This window comes from Anoplopoma fimbria, chromosome 2, assembly GCF_027596085.1.
Source record: "Anoplopoma fimbria isolate UVic2021 breed Golden Eagle Sablefish chromosome 2, Afim_UVic_2022, whole genome shotgun sequence".
In the NCBI taxonomy this organism is placed as follows: domain Eukaryota; kingdom Metazoa; phylum Chordata; class Actinopteri; order Perciformes; family Anoplopomatidae; genus Anoplopoma; species Anoplopoma fimbria.
The window spans coordinates 20,910,941-20,937,662 of NC_072450.1; the positions used below are offsets into that span (position 1 = coordinate 20,910,941).

A 26,722-nucleotide genomic window follows, 5' to 3' on the forward strand; every position below is an offset into this window, starting at 1 on the left:
CCAACACAAATGTTGCAGGAACAGGATGTATTTACTCTAATGCAAGCAGAAGTGGGCGGTCAGCATCATAATCACAGGATGAACACAGGATGAAATTTCATATACGGTATAGAAAAAAGAAAGGCATTTATTATTGGACTATCTAAGCAAATGAATGTATCATCTTCCAGTAAACTGTAAGCACTTAAATGCGTTCACTATACTGTTTTATATATTGTATGTAGATGATATAATGCTGTTTTCAGTAATACTATCACTCCAGCTTTGTCAGCAAGTCTGACAGTCAAACATCTGGTTTGTATATATTGCCAAAAGAAACTGCATTAAGTATCAGAGAAGCAGTGAAGCAATCCATAATGTTTTTATTCAGTTTAGTTACTACTGTGTTGTTTTGCTTTTTACCTTTAAAGGCATTTATCAAATTGTGGTGTCATTTCATGCATTTTATCAGATTAAAATGTCACGCAAACTTGACTTTGAGGAACGTCTATACTCGCACACACAGAAGGTTGAAAGTTGAAAAGGTTTGATAAAAACGTGTGTGATGTATGACAGAGAAGATGTGCTTTTTTAATGGCATGAGTCCATACTGCAAACAATCCGATACGTAAAAAGGCTGCTCTGGTCAAGGCGGTCCTGCAGGTGTCCCCCACCCCAATCCCCCCAAAAAACACTTTGCATATTCACTGTACTACCACAGCTCCAGAGCCCAAAAAGTGGTACTCAGGACATCGCTTATGTTTTCCACTCCAACTATTTCAAACTGTTGCTTGGCAACCATCTTTATGAATGCCTTTAATGTGCCCCAACAAAATCCTTGAAGGTGATGTGATTTCAGAAAGGCCAATAGGAACATATAATATTCTTTGAGTAATGTTGATGTTGTGATGACTGAGAGTTTGACTTGACTTAAGCTTTTGACAACGATTTTTCACATAATATGATATCTGCAGAATGTTTGTTTTTATCGAAATGAGCATCAGCATTTTATTACCTTGTTATTAGGTTGAAGTCAAGCCTCAGGCTAAATTACGTAAAGAGAAACAAACGGTTGAACTTTTAGCCATGAATGTCACACAAAATTAGTTAAATTCACCAAACTTCTTAGAGGTTGAATACTTAACACGCTTGTGTATCAACAGATTCTCTGAGACAGTCTTCCCACGGAGGACAACCACACCAGTACCGGGTCCAACCTTGGGGTGTGGCTAACAAAAGTCGCCATTAAAGAAAACAGTGGTTTGTAACGGTTTTGGGAGGAACAGACAGATGATGTTGTCCTGCTGAAAACGCTTCTGTGTGTCATTCTCAAGGACTTGGACAAACGATTTGTTTTGTTTAATTAAAGAAACAAACACAGGATTTATTTTTGTAGCCAGAGGAGTCGACCCCTGCTGGAAATTTGAAAGAATGCAAGTTTAAGAAACTTCCGCATTGGACTTACTTTTCAGAAACAGAGTTTGGCACCTGGTTCTGTCACGTCATTAGTGTCATTACTCACGTGACTCACGGCTTTGTGGCCTAAAACTAACTTCCAGTGAAGACAGGCTTATTTGGAAAGGTCACTATGCATGAAGCGAGCGTATGCTGACACGCCATCACTGACACGTGCAAAACTGACAGTAGAAGGGTACCTAGTGCGTCGATCTCAGATGCCAAGTGGCACTGACTAGGGGTATTTGACAAGTTGGGAGTGAGACTGTGTTGAGTAATTTTAACATTAACCACATGTTTACTGCGGCCGTAGTGTAGCTGGTCTGACAAAGTGTCAGTATGCAACAAGTTGGGATTGAGAATGGGTTGGAAATATGGAGTGGGGCTAAAAAGCATTGTAACACTATGAGTTGCTCTGCCGAAAAAATACCAAAAAGACAGAATAGACCACAGTCTCAGTCCTGTGTTAACATCGTCACGGTAAAATCCACAAGCCAACAGGGCTCTCATTGATACAATAGCTATAAAGCAAGACTCAGAAGGTTTCCATTAAAGACTGGAGTGAAGGTGTCCTGTGTTATAGAGTAATTTACACTCACACAAACTCTATCATTTTAACCCCAGGGTGACTGTTCGGCGTGTGACCTCCGTTTCACTGTCATTTGAGAGAGTGGTGCTTCTGTAAGAGCCAAATGGACGACTGCTGGGAATATTGCAGGCTTGTACCCAGACAGGCAATTTTCCCTACGGTGAGATAATGGCAGTAAGTGGGGGGGTGGTAAGATTTAGTCATATACTGTACACCTACTTGGAGGGTGGTGATTTTATTCTGCTGCCACCATCCAATATATCGCCTCATTGGTGTTGATTACAGACGGCTCCTGGTTTCAAGGTTTTGCCATCTCACCTCCTACAACCTAATTTGAAAGCAGTTGGGTTTTTGTTTTCTTCCAGTGTAATTTTATCTCTCTCTTATTTTGTTATTTTACCACTGTATAGGAAAAATGCCAGTTATTTTCCTTTCTCCGAACTGCTATGAAATGAAACACATTTTGGTGACACGGCTTGAACTAAATTTCAGAGAGCACGATGTAAAACTACAAATCATCAACTTCCATTTTCAATAGAGCAGGTTCAGAGAGAATATCATGATAGAAATTATAGATTCAAGTCTTTATCCCGGTCTCTACATTTTGGTGACATTTGATCATTTGAACACCACCACAATCCTTCTATTTCTCTCCTGAAAACATAAAAAAGTATTGTTTAATTACTCATCCTGCAGTCAGAGATGAGGACATCATAACACGTGAGCTACATCTGGATATATTATCTAGATAACAAAATCTGATATTTGGTTTTGCGCGTGGTATTATTAAGCATTTACATTATCTCTATTCCCCCTGCGCTGTTATCAAATCAGAATATGTAAAGTTGCTCCTGAAGGCTTGCCATCGGTGTGGACTGGATGATGAATGTTAGTTAGAGTCTGATGGTGGCACCTTGCATGGTAGCCTGTCATCAGTGTGTGAATGGGTGAATGATATGTAATATACTACTGATTGTAAGTCGCTTTGGATAAAAGCGTCTGCTAAATGACTGTAATGTAATGTAATGTAATGTAATGTAAATAAGCTAGGCAGAGCTGGCGGTTTCATCAACAAACATGGAGCATGAACGTCAAGTGAAGTGATGTGGGTGACTCTCAAAGGACCGCTATGACCTGCAAGGTGAGGGTCATGTTAATCGACTGTAATAAATGACATACAAAGACAAAAGAAAGAAGAAATATATGTAAAATATTGCATACGCCTTCTGAGATTAAAAATATGAGGAAAGAAAGCTTTTGGACTGGTCAGACAGAGCAGCTTGAGATAACAGACAGATGTTTAAGATAGAGTAAAGTGAGATTGTAGCCAAACTGTACATGCTGTACTCACACTTTGTTGAGATCCACACACAATGCAAGCCAGACCACATCTGAATATAATTACTACTACATCCAGATGTGGTCTAGACGACCTGATTGAAATGTTTTCTGTTTCGTGCATTTACAACTTGCATTAACAAGTATCGTCCTTACTTAGATAATAAATCCAGATACTGATCACATGTTAAGCTTCCTGAACTAACTACGTGGTATTTGCCATTTAGACTTAGACCATCTTAGACATGAGGATGTTTTTTTATTTTTACGGGACCCCCCTACTTGGCTGTGGCAGGGTTTGCTATGCAGCCAGACAGGTGCAAAAATATCACTGGCTGTTATATAAGGAAAGAAAGGCAGTTTTCTGTGTCCTTCAGCTCAAGACTCTTGAGTGAACGAGCTGACATCAGGTCACCCTGCCCACCACCTGACACAGCAAGAGGTGCTCTGATGATGGGTCAGACATAATGGAGACGCTGCCATCAGCTTAAGCTTCAAGATACACTGACCAGCTCTGATTTAGAGCATAAAGGTGATGAATTCTGGTAAACTCTGAAGAGGGAAGGACTTGTCATTAATGTGTTCAATGTCACTCTTTAATCCCTTAAACTAAGTTTCAAATTGAATGTCAGCAAAATGCAGCAGCAGCCCCTGGCTGTGCACTATTATCCAACATGGCCATCTTCTTTCACAGTTGAATCTTCTTCGTAAGAGACCTGCAGGCCTTGCGTCAATCACAAAAATTATTCAAATGGCTTTGACCTCAGTGTTTTTCAGTGACAAGTCTTTTTATAGCAGGCGGAGCAGCAGAGATGGGCGGGGAGTGAAAGCAGGAGGGAGGGGAGTAAAGATGTGAATGGAAGGAGCTTTCTGTGGCCGCCTCAGTCTGTCCTCCAACACTGTGAAACTCATCCATTCTTCAGTCTGTCAGAGGGGGAGCCACAGGCTGACGCATGTCTCTCTCCTCTCACAGACAGTTAATGGTCACAGTGCCACAAAAAAGCTACAGTCAGAGGTAGATGAATGTCCAAAGGTAGTGCATAGTCATTCATTTTTTGGGGGAGAAAACATTGAGTTATTGCTTCTTGCTTCAGCCTACAGCTATTTTTTCTTCTTTTTTTCAGTTGTCATGTTTTGTCTTTGTCTGGTCTTCCTTAGTTTTGAGCCTTTAACAGCTGCTGCTGTTAAAGGCTCAGTACATGCCTACAACTAAAGTACCATTATGATCCATTTTCAGTGGATCACACTTAATTCTAGAGCTTTTACAAGGCACTGTATCATCTTAAACCCCACATTTACAGAATATTCTGAAACCAAAGAGCCTTACATGCAATAATCCAAATGAGGTTATAAAATAAACTTCATGGGTATCTGATCTCCTACATATATATATATTAATATGCAAATATTTTGCATTAATATGATATGTTTGAAAATGATGATGAAAGTTATGTCTTCAAATGTCTTTTGAAGATATAACCTAGGCCTTGCTTTACAATAGCCTACACTGTCCACATACAGCTGAAGAATTACATAAATGTTCAATAAAGACCAATATTTTAATGTAAGAACTCCTATATGAATATAATTAATGAGGGCAAGATGATAAGACCTGTTTAATTACTTCTGATGAATGAATACATTTACATTTACATTGGTTTTTTTTTATCTAAAATGTCAAATATAATAACAAATCCTGTCTCAAATCACCAGAATAAAATTTCAGATCAACAGGGATTTGTTTGGGAAGTGCTTAGTATAGAAGCTGTAACTGACAAAGGTTTGGTATTGTCATAGATTAATTACTTTGCTTATTAAATGACTACATCATTGTTTATAGTTTGATTCTTCTTTATTTAAAATTTTCTGTGCTACTAAAAAGTAATTTTAAATTACTAATTAATTTGATCTACAAAGTGATCACATAGTTTTCCTCAGTTACCTTTCCTCCTCACCTGATGTTGCCTCCTCACATTTAAAGTTTAAGTGTGAACAGTGAGATTTAATTGATGGCTGCCTTTAACTTAAGTGTAATAATCAAATACAGTACACAGGCGGTCCAAGTCTTTGTTGTAGTGTTGCTTTTTTTAATTTGTTAGAAGGCAGCCGGACAAACTCTTTATGATTGTCAGAACAGACTTAAAGTAGGTTTATTTTGTATGTGGTTGAGACCAATTACAGTATTTATTTCTGTGGGTATAGAGCTGCAACTAACTATTATTTTTATTTTTTATTAATCTGACAGTTATTTTCTTGATTAATTGTTTTCACATACAAATTGTCAAAAGATATTGAAAATCACGGCTGCAACAGTCTCCTAAAGCTCAAATTGATGTCTTCAAATAGCTTATTAAGTCTGATCAACAGTCGAAGACAAAGAAAATATCTGTTTACTATTACATACGACTCCCAGTTGAGGAGCTGTTATGTCAGTCACAGAACAAACAGAAAGTTGAAAAAAGCACAGACACAAAACACAAAATTCCAATAAGATTCAATGACAAGTGCTATTTTTTTCTTACCTTGTATTTAACGACTTTTGACTCAGTGGGTCTGAAGGCATTTCTTGTTTCCCACAATCCTTTTCGAATCTGGCTTGTATTCCTTTTGAGCGACACTTCTGTTGCCCATAAGTCCTTCACATCAGTGAGTAAAAGCTGGGATTTCACATGTCAGAGTGAAAAAAAGATTCACATTATTAATTCAATTCAATGCTCAAATACCAACATTTTACAAGATTAAAAAAGATATGTATTTCAATTGTATTATTAATGTCCAATATATATTATTAAAAAAATAAAATAAAAAAGGCAAAACGATTGGGGGTTTGACAGTCTTGACTCTGTGAATGATTGTGTCTTGTCAAATCCCCTGCGCTGACGTACTGAGCGCAAACTAGCAAGCTGGATTCATTCATTGTACCTCTATGCTGCTAAAGCCTGCTGTGAATCAAACTTACTTTTGATATCAAACTCATGCCCAGTGCAACTCTCCAGAATAAAAAAAAAAGTTTTCTAAGGCACTATTGTTGCATATTCTTTTGTTGAAATAAAACAAGAAAATCTAGATTGCGTTTGATTCGTTTAGTTTTTTTTAGCCTATCTCTGTTTCAAGTGAAGACATTTATCCTGTCTGCAGCATTGTTAGCAGCAGGTTTGTTGATGCTCACTGTGATTCAACAACAGTAGCGGTTAGCTGCGTACCTGGTAGTCTATTTATGGACTGATCCAAGTCTACAATAATAGCATTGTCTTACAGTATATTTAATGTTATCCAAGGTTACTGTTTCCATGGCAATTGAGGATTCGCACTCATAGATAACAATAATTTATAATCACTGGTTTTCTTGTCTTATCATATTCCCCTGCATTGAGCAACAAACATCAGTTGTTTTAGACAAGAATATAAAACAACATTATAGAGTATCTGTCTCCTGTCTAAAATAAACCGTTAAATAAAACATACCTGTCTAAACAGTGGATCAGAAAAAATGGAGCTTTAACAGATATGAAGAAGATATGACCTCTTATCGTACACTTATGTTACAATAATGCACAGAATATCTTTCATATCACAAATTATACATTGATCCATAACCTTAAAATATCCATATCAAAAAACAGTAAAACCTCATGAGTACTTTGTTGAAAAAATAGTAGAAGATCTGCATTAAACTATATACTTTTTTTTCAAAATAAGTATTACTATTTAAATGAACTAAAAGTATCCAAAGTAAAAGTGATCACTGTGTAGGAAAATGGCTGTTTCATAAGCCCAGCAAAGGTTTTGTGTGCACATTCATAATCTGCAAAAAATGGAAATATTCAAGTTAAGTACAAGTACCTTAGAGGTGAAAAAGTGGAGATTGAAAAACTGGGAGCATTTTGATTGCCTCTCAACGGCTCTCAACATGGTGACGGCAGCTTGCAGCTAACAACCCTAGCAGCGCAGCAGTCCAAACAATGACAAAAGTGCTGACAGAGCTTCCAGTGTTAACCTGAGAGTAATAATATACATATTAATATATTTAAAATGTTACTGTTATGAACACATAAACTCTAAAATATTTCTATTAAATCTTAAATTCAAACATCCTCGCTGTAGGTATTGTACGATTGGTGAATTTGTAGATGCTGAATTAGTGTTAAGAAGATTGTATAACCGTACAACACACACTCGCAGTCATCCAGTAACATGACAGCATTACGTCCTGCATGTTGAGAATAAACCTTTCAGAGCTTAAGAAAGTTGTCCCATGTTTCTTTATTGTTTCCTTTTTATATGGACACTTTACGCTTCAGTCTGAAATTAAGTCTTGAGTATTATTTTCTCACCATAAATGGTAAAATAGTGTGATTCAATTAAGATTTTAGTACAATTATAGAAGCAAAGTATCCAAAAGATTAAATGTCACGACTTATTCCACATTCACTGATGACAAAAGGGAGGGACATCCAAACTCACAATATGGCATCATCTCATATTAGATTAAAACAGAATATAATTTTAGACACAGTTAAATGTTACTTGCGCCATTTAGTTTCCAAGGTAACGAGAAGGGTATATTTAGTGCACTAAACTGAGACAGAAGGAAAAAAGTGATAATATAATAATCTTGATGGAGCAATTACAATTAGTCAAAGTCAAATAGTAAAGATCCACCTCATCTGCTTCCATTCGAAGGTGAGAGAATGCTCAAGAACAACCACCCAGCTCATTCAGCACCACTTCTGACACTTGCGTCATTCAGTATTTAGTGGCATTACTGATTCATATGGTACAGTAGAGGTTTCACTTGAGCGACTCATCAAGGGGAGGTTCAGGGGAAATACAGACGTCAATGAGAAAAGGTGTTTTTTTTTTATTTTTTATGTTGAAATATTTAGCTGCAATAACAACATAATATGCTGTGAAACACTGGCAATGAAAGAAAATCCAATTTATTCAAAAAGCACACATGAATAAAAGTCTTAATTAATCACTCAAACGCAGTATCATACAGTGTCATTACAGTGCTTAATCAAACCTGAGGTGTCTGTAATGTAAATTAGGTTAAAAAAAAAAAAAAGAACTTAAATTGTGAAACTTTACATTTAAGGGTACAGAAGGAAAAACAACATATTTTTACCACGATATAAAAATTGCTTATTTCAAACTTTACCAGCTTTCACACACATTTGTGGCCCTCATTAGGTTTTTGGGTAAGGCAAAAAGAGAGAAAGTCTATATACAATATAATCCGTTACACCATCTAATAGAATTCTGGGTACAGCTCACTCTCCGTCAATGTCCATGTAAGCTCTTTGTGTCGTGGCAGGTGTATTGCTCAGAACCAGAAGGGAGCACAGTGTCCAGTGTGAAGTTGTTTGGATGAGCGTTTTTTTGTGTGGAAACTTTCTCTTACCCAGAGTTAACCCATTACTGTGCAGTGCCCTAACCAACCTCTGATGCAGTGTCAAGGACGACAACCCTGACTGGCTTCCCACCAGTCCAATTGTGTTAGTTGGAAGAAGTAAGTGAGGTTCTCTGAGTGCCCATGTGCAGAAAAAAATCCTAACTTGACAGTCAAAAAGAAAAAACAAAAATAGCATCTGAAGCAGAAAAATAAAGAGGATGGTTATTGTATAACTGCATCCTGACCCTTAACCTTACTTGCTTTGAGTATCAATTGTAAAAAAGTTACTCTGGATGCAAAAAAGCTCAAAAGACTTGATGGAAAAAGAGAATCTCTGTTCTCTCATAACTGTCGTCACATGATTAACGTCTGAGTACTGCCCTCAGTTTAGCGGAGCGTCCTCGAGGATTGTCTTTTACATCGTCCCTTTCTGGGACGATCACTTTTCTTCGCAGGGCGAGCCAATCAACACCTCCACCATCTCTTTTTTCATCCACCAGCTTTTCCTTCCCAGTGGCCCGCTTCCTCGGGCTGAAATGATACTGATCTAGATTAGACAAGTCATCTCCCTGGAGGAAGCGTTTGACCAGTCTGTCTTCTAGCGAATGAAAGGTGATCACGCAGAGTCGTCCTCCAGGTTTCAGTACCGACCGGGCAGCACGCAGCCCCGCATGTAGTTCGTTCAGCTCATCGTTCACGAAGATACGCAGAGCTTGGAAAGTCTTAGTGGCCACGTGTGCAGATCTTTGGAGTCGGTCTTTACGTGCATAGATAACAGCTGCCGGAAATGATCCTAGAGACAAAGAGATGGTCAGAGTGAGTCGGTCTTGTAAAACTGGATGTTCAATCTAAACAGAATTTACTGCCTCTTGATTGTACGCATCGGCCAACCAGTCATGTTACAAGAGAATGAAACCGGACATATGAACAACAAGAAAATATGATGGCTTTCGAAAAAGCTATTGCCTACGTGGAAACAATACAAAATTTGGAAAAAATAAAAAATGAGACCCAAACACAAGAAGACTGAAGGATACCAAGAGGGGCCAAAATGAGTTGATTGTGGTCATTAAGGCTACAACGATAAGTTGATAAAAGTTAAATTATTTTTAAAACGATTAATCATTTAAGTCACTTTTCAAGTTAATTTGAATAAAGCAGAACAAATTGCTTCCAAACAAATTCACTTGTCTTTGTCACAAACACACAAAATCACAAAACACTCCAATTTCCAACGCTAAGAGTTTTATATATGCTATTTTCTGCCCCGCCTGCTTTTAGCTCCCACTATGGGAAAGGGCTGCCCCCTCTTGGTTGATTAGTCGACTAAGATTACTTTAGTCGATTTAGTAACTTTTCAACGCTTTTTATTTAATGCCGAATTACTTATTTCCAAAGGTATTACATCTCTGGTAACACAAGATTTAAAGTGGTGCTTTTGTGTGATTATTTGGGAGAAACTCAGTTTTACACATCTATCAATTAAATCAAGTAATCAATTAGACAAAATCGTATTAGTGTTAGTCGTATAAGATTTTCAGTGTCCCTTGGAATTACATTAATATTAGAAAGACAGCACATGTGGATGGGTTGGTAGCGTTTGTAACTTTCACGTTCGACTATCAATTAATGTTGTTCTCTTTTTTTAACCATGATCGTGTACAGTACTTTTCATAACTCTGCCTTAACCTGGATCTTTCCCTTACCTTTACCACGCATAGTTGATGTAAGTGTTCTATAACTTTGGAAGGGCAATGTCATACAATACGCAATCCAAGAGCAGTGAGGAATGAAAGGGACAAACAACCACTGAAAAAGCTCAAGAGGATCAACTCTGGAGGTCAAGACTACAAAGTTGACACCCATCTAAAGAACAAGAGACACTACTGTGAGTTCAGCCATATACACATTTTGGACGGACATGAGAGATCATCTGAAGGAGAACTGAAGGAGGCCTTATGTGTGGAACTTAATCAACAACCATCCAAGAACACAGCGGGGGACTGCCAGACCACTTATCAGCTACCACTTGCCAATCCATACCTCCATTATTGTGACTCTGACCCATGTGACCTAATGACTCATATATGGCCTTACAGGTGTTGTCAGTATGTCAGTAACACAAAAGATGTGGAGATGCCGGAGATCTCTCCACTAGTCAGCAGAATAAAAGACGCCTCTTGATTGTAAACATGCCCATGTCTTAGTACAAGTTACTCTGCTATTTTCTAGTTGACTCAGAATCATCAGACATACGTAGTAGGCTGTCTCATATTAATAATTCAAGATAAGTCAATTCAATTAAGAAAATAATACGCAAAAAAAGATGAATTGACGTAGCACAAAACATTGCTTATTGAAAAATACATACAAGCCACTGTAAGCAGTGGAGAGATAGAGCAGCAGCAGGACTGTCTGAGCGGCAGGTCCGTCAGAGGCTCTGTGCGGAGCAGATGGAGGGTGGAGATGGTGTTGATATGGCTGATGTGTCCCTACAGTACCGAGGTAAATGCAGCCAAATGCCTCTCATGATCTCTCAATTCGCTGAATGCCAAGTTCAAGTTAATTCTTACTGAGCAGAAAGCGATTAGATGACAACTCCATGATATCGGTTTAAAAATACCCAAATATTGTGTTTGTGGTATTATTGCTGTCTGACTCAGTCTTGCTTTCGGTAAAATAAGAAGTGATTTATGTTTTTCCCCCCAACTTTTCTCTATTACCTAACAATTTGCACATGCTTTTTAGAGGCAGGGAACTTTGCGTACAAAACTTATATGTATATAGCTAGACATATTTAATCCAGTTATTTAAGTGATCCTCACAATGCATGTGCAATTAGGAGAAAGGCATTACTAACTGCAGACATGCAGAAAGGAAAACTGCACTTCTGTGATGGCGCTGTCATCAGCTGTAACCTTTTTATGAGAGCAGAGCAGAACAGCGGCCGTGAGCTAACCAGACGGGCACACACACATGCACTAAAACCTGTGCGGACCGGCCCGGCTATAACAACAACGCAAGTAGAAGCTTGCATAACAACACAAACAACGGGAGAGTGACTTCCTTCTCTGCTCAGGTAGACATTACTCCACTATGTCTTTACAAAGCAAATAGTAGTCTGCTCTTAATGTGGTTAAATACAGCTCATTAAAAGGTTAAGGCCTAAACTCTCACTGAAAATGTAATGAAATTTGCTGCAGGTTAAAGTTGGGTAAAACATTAGCCTTATGTCAATACATGTGATGAGTTGATTCCACCTTGACCAACTCATAACCCCCACACAGAAGACAAATGAACAATTAGACACTTATATAGACCTAAAGAGAAACTGCAATAAATAGAGAAGTGAGTGATGTGGCATTTCTCTCCTCCCGCACTAAACAGCCCAAGGTGTGACTCACACTGCAATCAATACAAGGACCAGCACTGGTCTGGCCTCACACAGCCATGTGCTCTCTCTCTAATTCATCTTTCAAAGGCCCTACAGACAGATCCATGGAGAAAAGAAGAGATTAAGATTTGTAAATGAAGAGGAAATCAGGTAGTTACGTAGGAACACAGCACTGGGAATGTACACTATTAGATAGAACAACATACAGAATTCAGTGCTGTACCTCTGTGCTGTGTCTCATCTTAAAATTGCTATATTTGATGTTCGTAGTGTGCACCAACAAGGGCAATAGCAAAGCCACATTCCATAATAAGATATTTGGACAACAGCGTTTGATGCTTTGGTGTCACAGGCCAAACAAAAAGCAGGAGATTGTTTACAACAACAGAATAACAGGAACAGGAGAACACTGAAACAACTTTGTTTGAGGTGGCACAACCGATTAGATGATGTGCTCACGTTGAAATGTTTTCATTTGAGCCCCAAATTGACCGATCAGAATGAAGTGGCATCCCCACAAATCAGAAATGCATAAAATCTAAGTGCTTTGTTAAACCAGAAAGATGCACAGTGTAATTAATTGACATGCCTCACGAAGTGGCTGGTGCTAAAAACATTCCCGGTGCTAGCTCAAAATGCTTTAGCTGTAGCTGGTGGGCAAACTGATTACATGACATCTAACTGGGAATATGCCAGCGCTAGCCAGCCATTTAGCTAGTTAACTGCTAGTTAACAAGCAAGTAGCTTGGTTGTTAATCATGCAATAATTTTTTTTTTTTAAAAAGAAGTATTTGTACCATTGACTCCAGCCTCATTACTGACTGCAAACCATGCCTCTATGTGCACTTAACACATTTTACGAATATATAAAAAAAAGAAAAATGTCCAAAACTTAAATCAGCTTTCAGACGATGTTAGCTTATTGAAGATATATTGGTATATTGTGCAACTTAGTCCATGTGATGACATTTGTATTTGTCAAACATTCTCCAGGGCATCCCTTCAGAGGTTCTCTGGGCATGTCCAATTGGTAAGACGTCCCGGGGTAGACCCAGAACACACTGGAGAGAGCATATGTATTGTCTGGCCTTTGAACACTTTGGTGACAGGGAGAGCTGGAAAACGTTGCCTTGGACAGGGATGTCTGGAATACCCTGCTAAGCCTGCTGCCCCCAAGACCTGGTCCTGGATAAGCCGTAGAGAATGGATGGATGGATGAATCTTAAGTGTTTCAATGGCAAAAGACAGGTTGCTTTTGTTGCCATCTTGCAGAACTCTGCAACAGGATGTGTTTTTCTAAATGCATTTTAAATTGGCAGTGAAAGATGATGTGCTAATGTTGAATGAATTCAAGTAGATCACCACAAGCGATTAACTCTTGTTGCTCTGGGTGGAAATTAACGTTACACAGCTTGTTGGCATCGCTAAATCAATGCGTCCATGTCCTACCCACTGGCTATTAAACACACACGCACACACACAGTTAAATACAGGGTGATTATGCCATTTATTGGGTTGATGGGATGAATATATTTGGTGCTGTAATGTAGCTAAATGTAGACTCCTGCATTCAGCGTTCAGCAATGTAAACAAAGTTTCCTTTTAGTTACATGTTGGGTAGAATTCAGCAAAGCTGCTTTGCTTTTCATTTCAGGCTCTTTAGGCACCTTCACAACAACAAAAACAACAGTTAATATCTGCTAATTTTTCTGTTACCTTCAAAGCTGCATGACATGGTTGTGTCTCCATGGCTGCCTGTGCCATGTTAAAGTGCTTTTATGCTAAATTTTTAGGTCATGCATGACTTTTGTGCTCAAAAGGCGTAAGCTGATTAATTAGTGATACCTATAGGTGAAAGTGTTGCTTTATATATTTTAGACATAACTCTTGTGGAGACAACTAAACTGAAATGGATCGGATATGACTTGTCAGCTTTTCCGGGGAAGGCAAAGTTTTAGCCCACATTTGCTAACACTGTCGCAAAAATTATGTTCTGGAGGATTTTTCATAAAGTGGAGAATTACTTTCCTGAAAAAAACCATTTGGCGTGCATACAACTCCAAAGTCTTGCTCATTCACGCAGCCATGATTCTGTAAACGACTACGTGCAGTATTACAAGGTTACCCAGTCAATGCTGATGCAAACACATTAACGTAGAAATGCAAAATATTCTTTGCTTCTCTTTTTGGTATTCTCATCCAGAAAGTTAAGCATTTTGATGTTAACTGCTATGTAATGTGTAAGATAAGCTAAAGTGCAAAAAAAAAAAAAAAGGACTGTCACCAGATCCTCCCACCCTCGTCATTTCTCCTGTGACTTTAAATATTTCCTGTCAGCATCAATGTCACAATTGTTCATAGAGCCCCCCTGGAACTTTCTTAAATCAAACCCTTTTGGATTGTTTCAAATAAACATTGGTGGTGACTCGCTTTGCTCTTCAAAAAAGATCAAACAGCTGCTCTTACTCACACCTGTTCTCCCAGGGTGACACTGACGCACATACTGCTCTGTGCAATAACTACTGAAAAGACATCTCACAGACATCTCGTTCAGCAGCTCAAATCTAGAGACACTCGGCTGAAAGAAAAAACAATCACTGAAGACAAACAATGTAATCCCCGCCTAATGCACGAGTGTGGCATGTGTGTGAGCATATGTGGGTGTTTGCATTTGTGTCATGTGCGTGTGCATATTTGTGAGCAGAGAAACAGGGGAAAAGAGGGGGAAAATAACTCAAAAAAGAAATGTGGAAGTGGAGAGAGAGAGAGAGAGAGAGAGAGAGAGAGAGAGAGAGATAGAGAGATATATACTGTTTGTTTTCAGGGCATTAGCCACATTATGTTGCAGCCACCTCAAGCTCTGTCTTTGTCTCAGCTCACTCAAAGGAAAATGTGGAAGAAAGACACCCAAAACAGAGGCAGGAGAGCGGATACTGACTGAGGTCACAGTCCGCGTAATTTTTGGAGACAAATACGTCCCACCGGGAGACAGCCTTAATAACTCCACTCGTGTTTTATTTTCCCTCGCAGCCTCCAGAATGCTGCAGGGAATTAATCAGGATAGTGTCTAGCTACCTGCCACCACGCTGGCCAGCTGCTGTGTCTGGGTGATGGGGTTGACACGGCGTGCCTCCACAATGGCTGAAGCTATTTTCCTGGCGTGTCTTTCTTCCCCATATGCCAGGAGGATGGATGCAAGAGCCTGTTGATCTAAGGTATTCACAACGTCAGCAGCGCAGGGCATGTCGGGGTACCTACGCACAAAGAGAAGACCAATTAAGCTGCTTGACGTCACGTCCTTGCTGACAGTGGCGAATTCTGACAACTCTGAGATACAGCTGAAAATCTTTATGGATGACAGTTATGAATAGAATGATTGTGAGGGAAAAGAGAAATGCAGCTATAGTGCAATAGCTTATAATGGGTTATCTTAGCTGGTAGCTTTGCACATTATAATGACCATGTAAAGTGATTCATATATAAATTTTAAATTGTAATACATATACATCTATACATACATATCTTTCTACATAGTTATCTATCAATCTATCTATCTGTACACACACACACACACACACACACACTTAAATAGATATGGCTCTATAAATATTATAAGGATTCTGCATGACTCTCCTTAACATGTCTGCATCAGGGTTTTTGATTACATTGTCACACTTTCATAGTGTTACACATCAGCCTTTGTTAATATGGACTTATAATGGTAGTATTCAAATTCAATTGCGAAAACACTTTTTTGTCGAGGCTTATTGTCAATATTGTGAATTAAAAGGAAAGCTCGACTGTTAATGGATTTTTAATTGCAAACACTTACAGCAGGAAATTAGTTTTTAGTAATTGAGTTGTTATGATATATCAGCAGATACTCATTTATTTACATACACACTTAGCTAGAACAAACATTTTTGATGAGGATCCATGAGATTTTGTGACCAAAATATGTACTGAGCCGGACATTTTACAGACGAAAGATGCATTTGTGAAATGAGAACACTGTTTTCAATTTATATATATTTAGCTTTTCTTGTTACTTGCTGGCCCGTGTATATACCACAATAGTATATTTTTTAAATATTATTATATTGGCTGGCTGATTTATCGGTCTGTCTCTACTCTAATTTTTACATTTAATTTTCAAACACTATGACACAAACCCAATCATGCTTAAATTAACAAAAAAGGAATTCAGCCTTTGCTACATAGAAAGGACAGCTCTATTCACACACACCTGTGATGCTTGTCAGGAAAACATAGGTTGTTTCAATCGTTTACAAATATCAATTATTATTTATTTTTTAAATATTTCATTTGTTATTCACCCAAGAAATTATTTTTTACTTTTCACTTATTCAAATTTAATAGTATATAATTATAATAAAGTCAATGAGGCCATGTTATCGGTAGCCCATTTTTGCTTTGCCTTTTTTATTAGCTGCACTTCGACATTACTGCTCCGATGAGCACTGAAGCAATTTCAAGGCACCAATAACTCTAATTATCCAGAACCTACCAGCATTATTTATTAGGTAAATTAAGTCAAGTGTTTTTTTTTTTTATGTACAGCTTTGGTAATGCAGCAGTGTTAATCAAATTTAGATCAATCAGCCAGACAATCCTCCTGTTGGTTTAAAATCCCTTACCTCTCTCCATCCATTCTCATGTCCAAGGGCCCATCCTTACTGAGGGCGAAGCCTCTCTCCGCCCGATCCATCTGCATGGAGGAGCAGCCAGCATCCAACAGGACAGCATCAATGCTGCCTGGCTTAATGTTCATGTCGGACAGCAGGGCTTCAAGCTCGCTGAATCGGCCGAGCAATGGTTTCACACGACCACTGAAGAAAGTATTAGGGAACGAAATATAGCTATTAGACATTTGTAAATCAATGCATAAGGCTGCTGTCAAAGTAATGGGCTTGTTTAAATGGATTGGGAAAATAAATGCTACTTTATTTCAGTAACATCCAGTGTTTTCAAAAGTATATTAATATTTCATTGTTATTAAGCTCATTGGCAAAGTGAAAGGACAAGGTACGAAACTAGTAATAAAAAGACAATTAGAGAAAAATACATTATTTTGTTGCGTGTGTGAGTGCGAGATAAATGCCTTTCTGTTTTTCTATTTAGTTAATTAGTTTCAGTTGAATAAGATACATTTTAATACAATGAACTGGTGCGTGATAGATACACTGATAACAAAACACCCACATTAAACATCCAGCAAGTCACAGTAATTTTAAACATTTTAAGCAGACGTGTCTATGGGAAGCCCATGTGAGACATTTCGATTCAATGAAAACCCACAATAGCTTGAGTAGCTTTCCAGAGAACCTTTTAAAACTGAATCAAGTGTTTCCTTGGAAGCCAACTAACTGACTTTGCTAGCCTATTCAGATCCTTCTTTGTCACTGACAGAGCAAGACACTGTGTACACAGTCACTTCCACATGCACCAGTGGTGAGATCCTCCAGCCACATTCATGCATTTTTCATATGACCTTTTAACATTGTGTGAACAGAGATGATGGCAGAGGAGAGCAACGGGAGCTAGCATCTATACATTAGGAGCAAAGGGTCTTCTTCAGCCTTCTCCACCCATTGTTTTTAGTGAAATTATTACTCTTGTGTCAAAAATATCTGATTGTCATTTCCAAGCGACAAACAACTTGTTTTGTACATCACAGACGAAACAGCAAACGCTAAGTAGCTCAAATGGACTACACCCTCTTTATCTAGAACTCCGTACAATGTGTAATCAGTTCGAGGTTAACCTGAATTGGCTTTAAAGGCTAAAGTAATGTGTTTTAGACCTCAGTTAAGGGACCTAAACACAGGGAATTTCAGCTCTAGCTGTAATGATTTTGTCAGGTCTTAGGAAATACTACCCTCTGTCATTCATTGACTCATTTAATGGCATGCAATTAAGAATGCCTACTGTTAAATAAGCGTTTTCCCCATGTCTAACTATTTGTTATGACACATTTGTAAGCTTAGCACAACAAGGCATGGTTCTATTTACCTTCTATTGACTGTATTCTTGATGGAAAGGTTTAAATTAATGGTAGAGAGGGGTAACATTTGCAAAGTGAATGGAAATAGTTTTTCAGTGTGCAGTCGATCTGGAGGATACAGAGATATAATGTTATTCCCATTTCTTTGTATATCAATAGTGTAATTCAAAATGCTATTTATTTTTCAGTTTGCAAAGTTCCTTACCTTCTTCTTTATTCACTATACACAAGCAACTATTCAATCTATAGTATGACCAACACAACATTGGTCAGTGAACATATAAACTGCTCCTTCATGAAGGCTAGGCCTACGTGGTATGATGAAATTAGATCTTTATTTAGATATTGAACTGTAAAAAAAATGGTTGTCAAAACCATCAATCACAGTACAATATAATAACTTTTAACTTCAAGCCTGGTTAACATGTATTACAATTATCATGACTAAATTGAAATAAGAGATGAAAAAAAGCACTGCAGAACAATATGCCTGGTGTGAACATTAAGTTATGAAAACTAAATATGAATCACACTGGTCTTATCAGTATTGTAACAGATCCTACGAACTAAAGTGCACACTGACTGTGGCTCTACCACTCTAGTTAAAATATTTAGATAACTCAAAGCCTTGTTGTTAACCATTCCTGCATCTGCTTACAGATCGCGGTCGAGAAGCACCGAGGAGGCTTTGCTCCGCTACTCTTACAACATTGTTATATGTAAACATGTGGGTTGCATTTAAACCCGGCCTTGGCCTTGGCCATTTTCACACAGTAGTTCTGCGACCTTCATAGCTTCGTGTGGCGAGGCATTTTAAAATTTGTTTTCTTCATCTACTCCCACTCGTACATGTCACATGGATCGCAGGGCAGCGTTCATGCATGTGAAGCCCAGGGGGCTAAAGTGTTTCCACCCCTCTGGTTGGTTAGACGGTGTAGTATTTAAGAAAATAAACATTGTTCTTTTAATAGCAGCTTTTTCAGTTTGAAAAATGCATTCTATTAGATCCCGATGTCTGAAATTGATTAATCATTCAGCCTTAGTGGGCAGCATGTCCACTTCCCCAAGATCAATTTGAGAGGTTATCTCACGCTCAGAATAACATGAGAAGTTCACCCTCTGTCAGAGTAACAGTCGTTATAAGATAGAGCAGCTTACCCTTTGTTACTGTGATTGCATCTATTTCTTGAAAATGCCCACTTAAGGTATAGAGTCCGAGCATGTAGTTTGACAGGTGCTTCAATAGCACTCCATCGTAATTAAATATAATAATATATATATATATATATATATATATATATATATATATATATATATATATATATTTAAGGGGAAAAAATGTTAATCCCATGTCTTATCCGGCCTCTGATTGATTTAAAATTAAATTGCCTAAGTTGCTGCCCCCGGTGTTTTTTGAAGTCCATCTAGGGAGGATGTCCCCTGTCTGTGCAATCAATGCAAATTTAAATGTGTTTTTTCATCAATTATTTTGCTAATATTTGTCAAACACTGAAGTTGACTTTCCGCTCTCTACTCGGCAGGACATAACCCCTAGGCTGAGTGCACATACAGTACACACACATACAAACACACATTCAAACACATTGATATAGAGCATGTGGGGGCAGGACTGGTTTCATATTTCCCTATCACCATGCTTGTATTGTTTTGAAGCGGAGGCTAGTGGTCAAAATGTACATGCATAGCAATTCACAACTTGTAAATCATAACTCAGAATTAAAAATAAATGTAATAACATTTTCGGCTTGAGTTAGTAGTTGTCTGTTGTGCTGGCAGCAGGCTATTAGGTCTGGTGTCCTCGCAACTCACCGCTTTAAATCCTGTTTATTCTTTCTTCCTCTGGTTGTGTAACAAATACCACATTTCTGAGGAGCACTGGTATATCCCCAATGTGAATTTAGTCAGTGTCCGTAAACTGGTTACTAAATGTGTTTCCCTATAAATGTATCTATTGCCATTATCTTCCAATTAGCTGTTGCTCTACTGCCCCAATATAGTTCCGTTGAAGTTTAGTTTATTTTGTCGTAAAGCAGCACCACTAATTGACTCTAACTATTGCTTGAAGAACTGTATTGATACTTGTAAGCAACATTGGTATCAATATAGGTATCAATAAAATAAAAGGACAATAAAAGGACATTCTATTATTTTCAATATTTGGCCCTTTTAAGTAGACAACAATGACTCCACCTTTCTCATGATTAACTAGGAGCAGGCTGGGAAAAAACACAAATTGGCAGGTCCTCTATTTCAAAACCCACTGAAGACAAAATGGCAAGGGAGCATCTCACCCACGCTGCAAGGGCCTTCCTTTGCTTTTCCGTTGTTATTCACCATCCTGCACCGTGATTGATTTGTTAAAAAATCTATAGTAAAGGCTTTGTTGTTCTCTCCCATCAACTGCGCAAGTCTTTTCTGTTACTGCCTCTTCAGTAACAATCTACCTATTTTTTTGTCCTTTTTGGTGACAGTTTACAAACTTTAATTTCATTAGTTTTCAAACCCCCACATTCTGGGGTTTGGTTCAAGCATTTTCACTTGAGGTCAAGCTGTATTGTGCAGATGATTATCTTGTTACCTCAAGGCTAGTTGCTTACATACAGCAACTGGCATACAATGAATTTTTTTTAATTTATTTTTTACAGCACTGATGGAGGCTTTGACAGCTATCAGCTCTTTTTAGCGATGGAGCAGCATCAATGCAAGGAAGATGTATTAGACTCGTTGGGCTCCTCCAAAATAGCGGCTTTGATGGTCCAATGCATCATGCATCATCATCATCATCATCATCACATGGGTAATGTTATCACTTTTTTAACTATTAAGAAATTGTTGTATTTGTATCAGAGGCTTCATTTTATTTCATTTTGATCTTACAGGAGGCCCTGTGCACCATAATAATTACCTTCAACCAGTCATTGATTTAGTGTGCAAGGTTACCAATCTTATTCAAGAAGGGAACAGGTCTCTCAATCATAGGAAGTTTGGAGCCTTTTTAGGATGAAGTGAGCAGCGCTCATGGGGACTAAACAGATTCATCAGATGGATGAGCTGCATGAAGCTCTTGGATAGTTGTTCTTCTGCGCTGCGCACTGAAATCCCAGTGTTCTTGGAGGACAGCATTGAATACGTTACACGTGCTTACTGCAGTAAACTCAGGGATACAGATTTTCTTTGCGACATAGACTTCCTTTGAGATTTTCTCTTATTATGCAGTTGCAGGGTAGAGGCCAAACTGTATTGGATCTCTATGTACACGTGAACGCATTTCAACGTTAGGATGTCCGAACGCAAAAAAACATTCTTCAAGAACAGAGCCAACATAGAAACACTGCAGCAGGGGGTCAAGAACCCCTTTCAAGATTTTTAAACCATACAGCCACATTACGTTGCACTGCTGCTGTCTGTTAGTAACCTGTGCGAACTAAAGTCAGACCTCTTCTTTCAAGCAAAGCGCAATGAGAGGGGAATTTCATTTTGGAGACGACTACCTGAGTCCTGCTTTCCACTCAAGGGATTTTGCAATCTCAATGGCCAGCATGTTTGGGAGCACTTACATCTGTGAGAGCAGCTTCCTCAACAATGACGCACATCAAGTCAAAAGAGAGAAACAGGCTGACAGCCTTCCAGTTCATGCAGATTGGATGCACAACCATCGACATTCAGTCTATTGCACAGCAGAAGGAGAGGCCAGACGTATCTCATTGAGACAGAACTTTAAACTGATCCACCTGTGGGTCAGGGTCAATGGCTTTTTGAGATAAATTCATGCTTATTTGAAACATGTCATGGAATTGGAGGAGAGAATAGAAAAACCGACTACAAGCATGAATATAAATTGTTGCACTTGGCGTTAACTTTTGTCTGATCATTGATTGATGATTTTTGAGACACCAATGCACTGAAATGATGGTATATCACTCAGGAATGTGGACGTTTTGTGTCTTTGTTAAGCTAACTAAATGTATAGAAGCATTACTACATGTATTTGAATAAGGAAAATAAAAATATTGGTATAGTAAACTTTGATAACTAATATATATTTTGATCTTTTCATTAAATTAGTAGCTATGATCTGCTTATTGAGTGATCAACAATCTGGCCCTCTGGTAGTGAGGATTACATTTTTGTGGCCCTCTCCACCATCAAAGCCCATCCCTGGGCAGTGCCCGCTGGTGGAGCCACAAGCTTTCCAATGAGTGTTACACAAGTCAGGGCTGTATGAAATGATTGCTGAATTCCTTGCTCATTTTGTTAGTGTTGGGGAATAAAAATATTGAGAGCTAGTCTATGTAGAGTAACTTTACTGTGTAACTGCAGACACAGTTTTGTGGTGCTTTTGTGTAAAGCGCCAACCAGTACACGGGCAAAAGAGGTTTGGGAGCAGCAACTTAGGCAAAAGTGTAGCTTCAGACTGAGGGGGTCCTCACAGCTGTATTTGAAGGCAGCTATGGAAGGAGTTTATATGTTATGTGTGCTACTCTACGTAATGAAGAGGTGTTTTCAACCCTGCCCCATTTATAAGCATGAATGGGAAATGGTGAAAATGAGTTAGCTATTCCAACTACACATCCTTATACAAAAAAGATCTGTCTTTGTAGATTTGTATAAATCCATTTAAATGCAAATATTAATCATTTTAAAAACAAATTACAATTTGAAGGCTATATATATATATATATATATATATATATATATATATATATATATATATATATATATATAGCCTTCAAATTGTAATATATATATTACTAATCAAAGACTTGTAATCATGGCATGTCATTTAATTATGGCAATTAAAATTCTTTAGTCTGTGTGTCCACCCACATGCAGGTGATGAACGTACCTTCCACTAGACGCTGCTACTTTTCACCACCACGTTTTTGTAAGCCACTGAAGGATTTAAAAATATGCAAAACAGTTACATAACATTTCTAAATTATTAACTTCTTTATGTGGCTTAGACACAGTGTTGGAGATATAAATGCCTTATGTAAGGTCTTATATTATTAAAGAGGACAAGTTTCAGTGGTGTATGTGCTGAGGTCCAAGTGTGGGCTCATAATTGCTTAAGTGATCTGAGCTATTTATAGTTGTAGCACCCCACAACATTGACATCATGCAAGTTTTTGTTATTCCAGCATCCCACTGGATCAACCTATCACTGAATAGGATCTTCCTAAAACACACACAGTCAAAAGCTTCGGAGATTATATCATGGTATATCTGAAATACCAGTGACTAAGATTAAGAACCAGTGCTGATGAAACTAGTGTAAGTCAATGGTGGATCCAACGACCAAAAACAATTGTTGGTAAAAAACATTTACGCTGTAGCATCATCTTTTAGTGAAGAAAACCAAACTTTAGAAGTTTAAATAAAGTCCTACTGATTTGAATTCCCAGCATATATTTTCTCTACTTTTCAATGCTTTTGGTTTATAACCAACTACTGGATAAAAAAACATTAAAGTTAAAAATTTCAACTTACACCGGCACAACTTTGCATAAGGCTGTGCTGCACCATGCACATCTGAATTTAATTGAGTCATCAAATTCCGCTAACAATTGCACCTGGCAATCCACTTATCAGATACTATAAGGTTTAAAAGCTACAAAATAACAAGTTGGCATACAGAAATTAATAATCAATTCCAATGCCGAATATTGGTCTTATATATTGCATTATAATATCTATACTGAACAGGATTTTTTTTTGTCAAACAAGTTTTAAAATTGTAGTCAAACAAATTGGCAAAATATATTAAAAAAGGGTATAATGTATTTTTATTGTCAATTTGTAATTTCCAAGGTCAATAATAAACCATCAAGCTCAATTAAGTTATTGTTGACTTTGCATAAAGCATAATATTTGGCTACAGTATTTCCTTCCTTCACTAAATATTTCCTTGCAGTCAACTGGTCATGCGATGCATTTAGTGAGCGCAAGGCAGCCAGCCACTTAAAAGATGGCTTAGACGTACTTTCTGTCTTCTAACATACTTTTTAAGCAGAAAGCACAGCTGTTCCTCGTCCATTGCGGGCTTTGAAAGCGACAGTAATCAATAGAAACTGTCCGTGGCTCAGGGCCAATTGGGACACATTGTTATGTACATAAAAATCAAAAGTAGATATTTAATTAGTAGTAATCTTTTGCCAATTTTAACAGCCATAATTAGGGTGTGGATATGAGGGCTGATCTTTGTAAATTGTACGTCTCTGCAGATGCTTTGAGATTTTCAAGGTTTCTTTTAATCTTATTTGTGCAGGTTTAGCGCCACAAAAGCTGTGCAACCCTTTTGTGAATTTGCCCTTCAGTGAGGAACCTTCACAGCAGACTCCGTCTGAGTGCATGGTTGTTCAACACATTGCTGCCTCTTTACAAATCAAGCCTGAAATATTCCCTTGTGTTGACCCGCTCAGTTTCTTTACCTGCAAAAAGCCAAAGACAAGTTGCTGATTGATTGTTTTCAGCAGGGGAGCAGTGATGCAAATATCTACACTCCACAGAAGAAGGAAGGAAGAAAGAGTCAAAAAACACAAGACAAACACACTTGGGCTAGTTTTTAAAAATGAGGTTTTTTTTAAATTTCAATTTGTGCTACTTCAGTTGACCTAAGGCATATCGAAATTGTGAATTTTATCATTTAATGGCTGTTCTCTTGTTGGATCCTGGGAACTGTTAAATGCTTCCATTCTGTTTGTCCACTTTAATTACCAGCCACGACAGCATTGGGGCGGCGCTTTAGGCCCCTGGGCTGATTAGTCGTATTGTCTTGTTGCGATTTTTAGAAAATATTGCTTCACAGATCAGGACAGTTTACAAATACGGAAATCTACACTTCCCTGGATATTGTCTATGATGTGTGATTGATTGTTTGAGGTTATTGATCAGCTAATTGGAACTGAGAGTTTGTACTGAATAATGCAAAGACTAAAAGCCTTTATTCGATTTTCTTGCTTTGGTGACAAAACCAAGCAAACCCTGTTTGGAACATGCCCAGCTTCAAATTCTACCTTTATTTTGATCTCAACTACACACCTGTAAACTTCTGTGACTGCAGCTTGAACTGTTGCGATGCTGTAACGGTGACAAAAAATCTGTCCTCAGATAGACAGAAAAATAACCAACTGGCCGCCAACCTCTTCTGTGGTAGTTCCTGATACAGTAGGTGTTTCCAAGACCACATTTTGCCATGATGACTCACACATAGACTCACATGGTATATTTGAATACAATGCAAGCGGCGCTGTCTGAGCCGGTAATAACATCCTTCTCTACACAGTAACATGTAAAAACAAAGGCCTTGTGTATCATTTTGATGGGGTGGTTGTGTTGGTGCAGGTATGTTTTGTCTTAACAATTAAGCCACATGATTTACTTATTTGTTGTTTGTTTTTTTCACCTTTATTTATTCAGGGGGTAGAGCTATGCTTTCTTATTCAGGGACACCCTGATAACTTTAACACAGATTCCACAATACTGCCATAAAGAAGATGCGCCATAATGCCGGCGTTAGCTTTTTCACACTGAACCAAACTACAGCTTCATGATGCTGCAACGGTGCGCGATTTTAGATAGCACGCCGGCATTATGGGAGCAAAAGAGGCGTGAGGAGTAAAACAACAGAGTCAGCGTCTGGTGCGTGTGTGCATTTAGTTCTGCCGTTGTTTACATTATTTACATGGCCCTTTTTAAATCGTCGACCAGTCAGAATTAAGAAGGCTGGATTAAGGCCATGTTCACACCGACGACCATGCTGCAGCAGGGCTGCAGAGGGCTCTGGCAATGCAACGCTGGGTAATCCGGCGTAAAAGATCAACAAGTGTGAAATGTTGCTGCTATGCGACGTCATCCAGCATGGCACTCCCCGTTACCTCCAACAAAATACGCCCTATAAAGCAGGCCCCTGCTGGGCTGTTTTCTGTCAGAATCTCAACTAAAAATGGCGTTGTTATCTTCCTACAAAGCTAACTATCTAGCTTCATCCATGAAAAAATAGCGTCAAAGAATGGCAACAAGTGAGGATAAAATGATTTGCTTAAGCCAATGGAGTCACAAAAATAACTTTTAAATTGGCAGATTTCCTCAAACGTCACCGTTAACTGCTTCTAGACACAGCTGCTGCAGTCAGTGACAGCCTTACTGAAAGTACATGTAATTTACTAAAGTACAGGAAAATAATACATTTTAGGAAAGAAGACAGAGAACAACATTTTAAGATTTTACTATTTTGATGTGGCATGGCACTTAAATATAATCAACAAAGTGCATTCAGACAGTTAATACCATATCTTATATCTTATCAGTCTGGATGTGATCCCATATCCACACATGTAAATCCAATGTTTGCCTGACTGGGCTTTTCAATAATGCTTGGTGCCTTTTCAGATTTAAAACATTTATTGTGGGCACAACTCCTGCGTAGCTTCAAGCGCAGGGAAGTCATAGCAACAACAGGATTGGTGAAAAGCAGAGAATAGCGAGGCTCAACATGCAGGAGAAAAATCCCATTAAAGACGTCAG

General features: G+C 38.3%; 1 protein-coding gene across 2 annotated transcripts in view; it reads right to left on the bottom strand.

The window, feature by feature from the left end:
• Positions 1-8,246: 8,246 nt before the first annotated feature.
• The window catches only part of mettl15 (methyltransferase like 15), a 43,396-nt gene continuing 24,920 nt past the window's right edge, over positions 8,247-26,722 (bottom strand). For both annotated transcript variants that reach the window (XM_054618403.1, XM_054618411.1), the window contains exons 4-6: positions 16,809-17,000; positions 15,226-15,404; positions 8,247-9,549 (exon numbers count right to left, since the gene is read on the bottom strand). In XM_054618403.1, the coding sequence (XP_054474378.1) occupies positions 9,119-9,549; positions 15,226-15,404; positions 16,809-17,000 (802 nt within the window). In that variant the 3' untranslated portion in view covers positions 8,247-9,118. The remainder of the gene's footprint in view (positions 9,550-15,225; positions 15,405-16,808; positions 17,001-26,722) is intronic.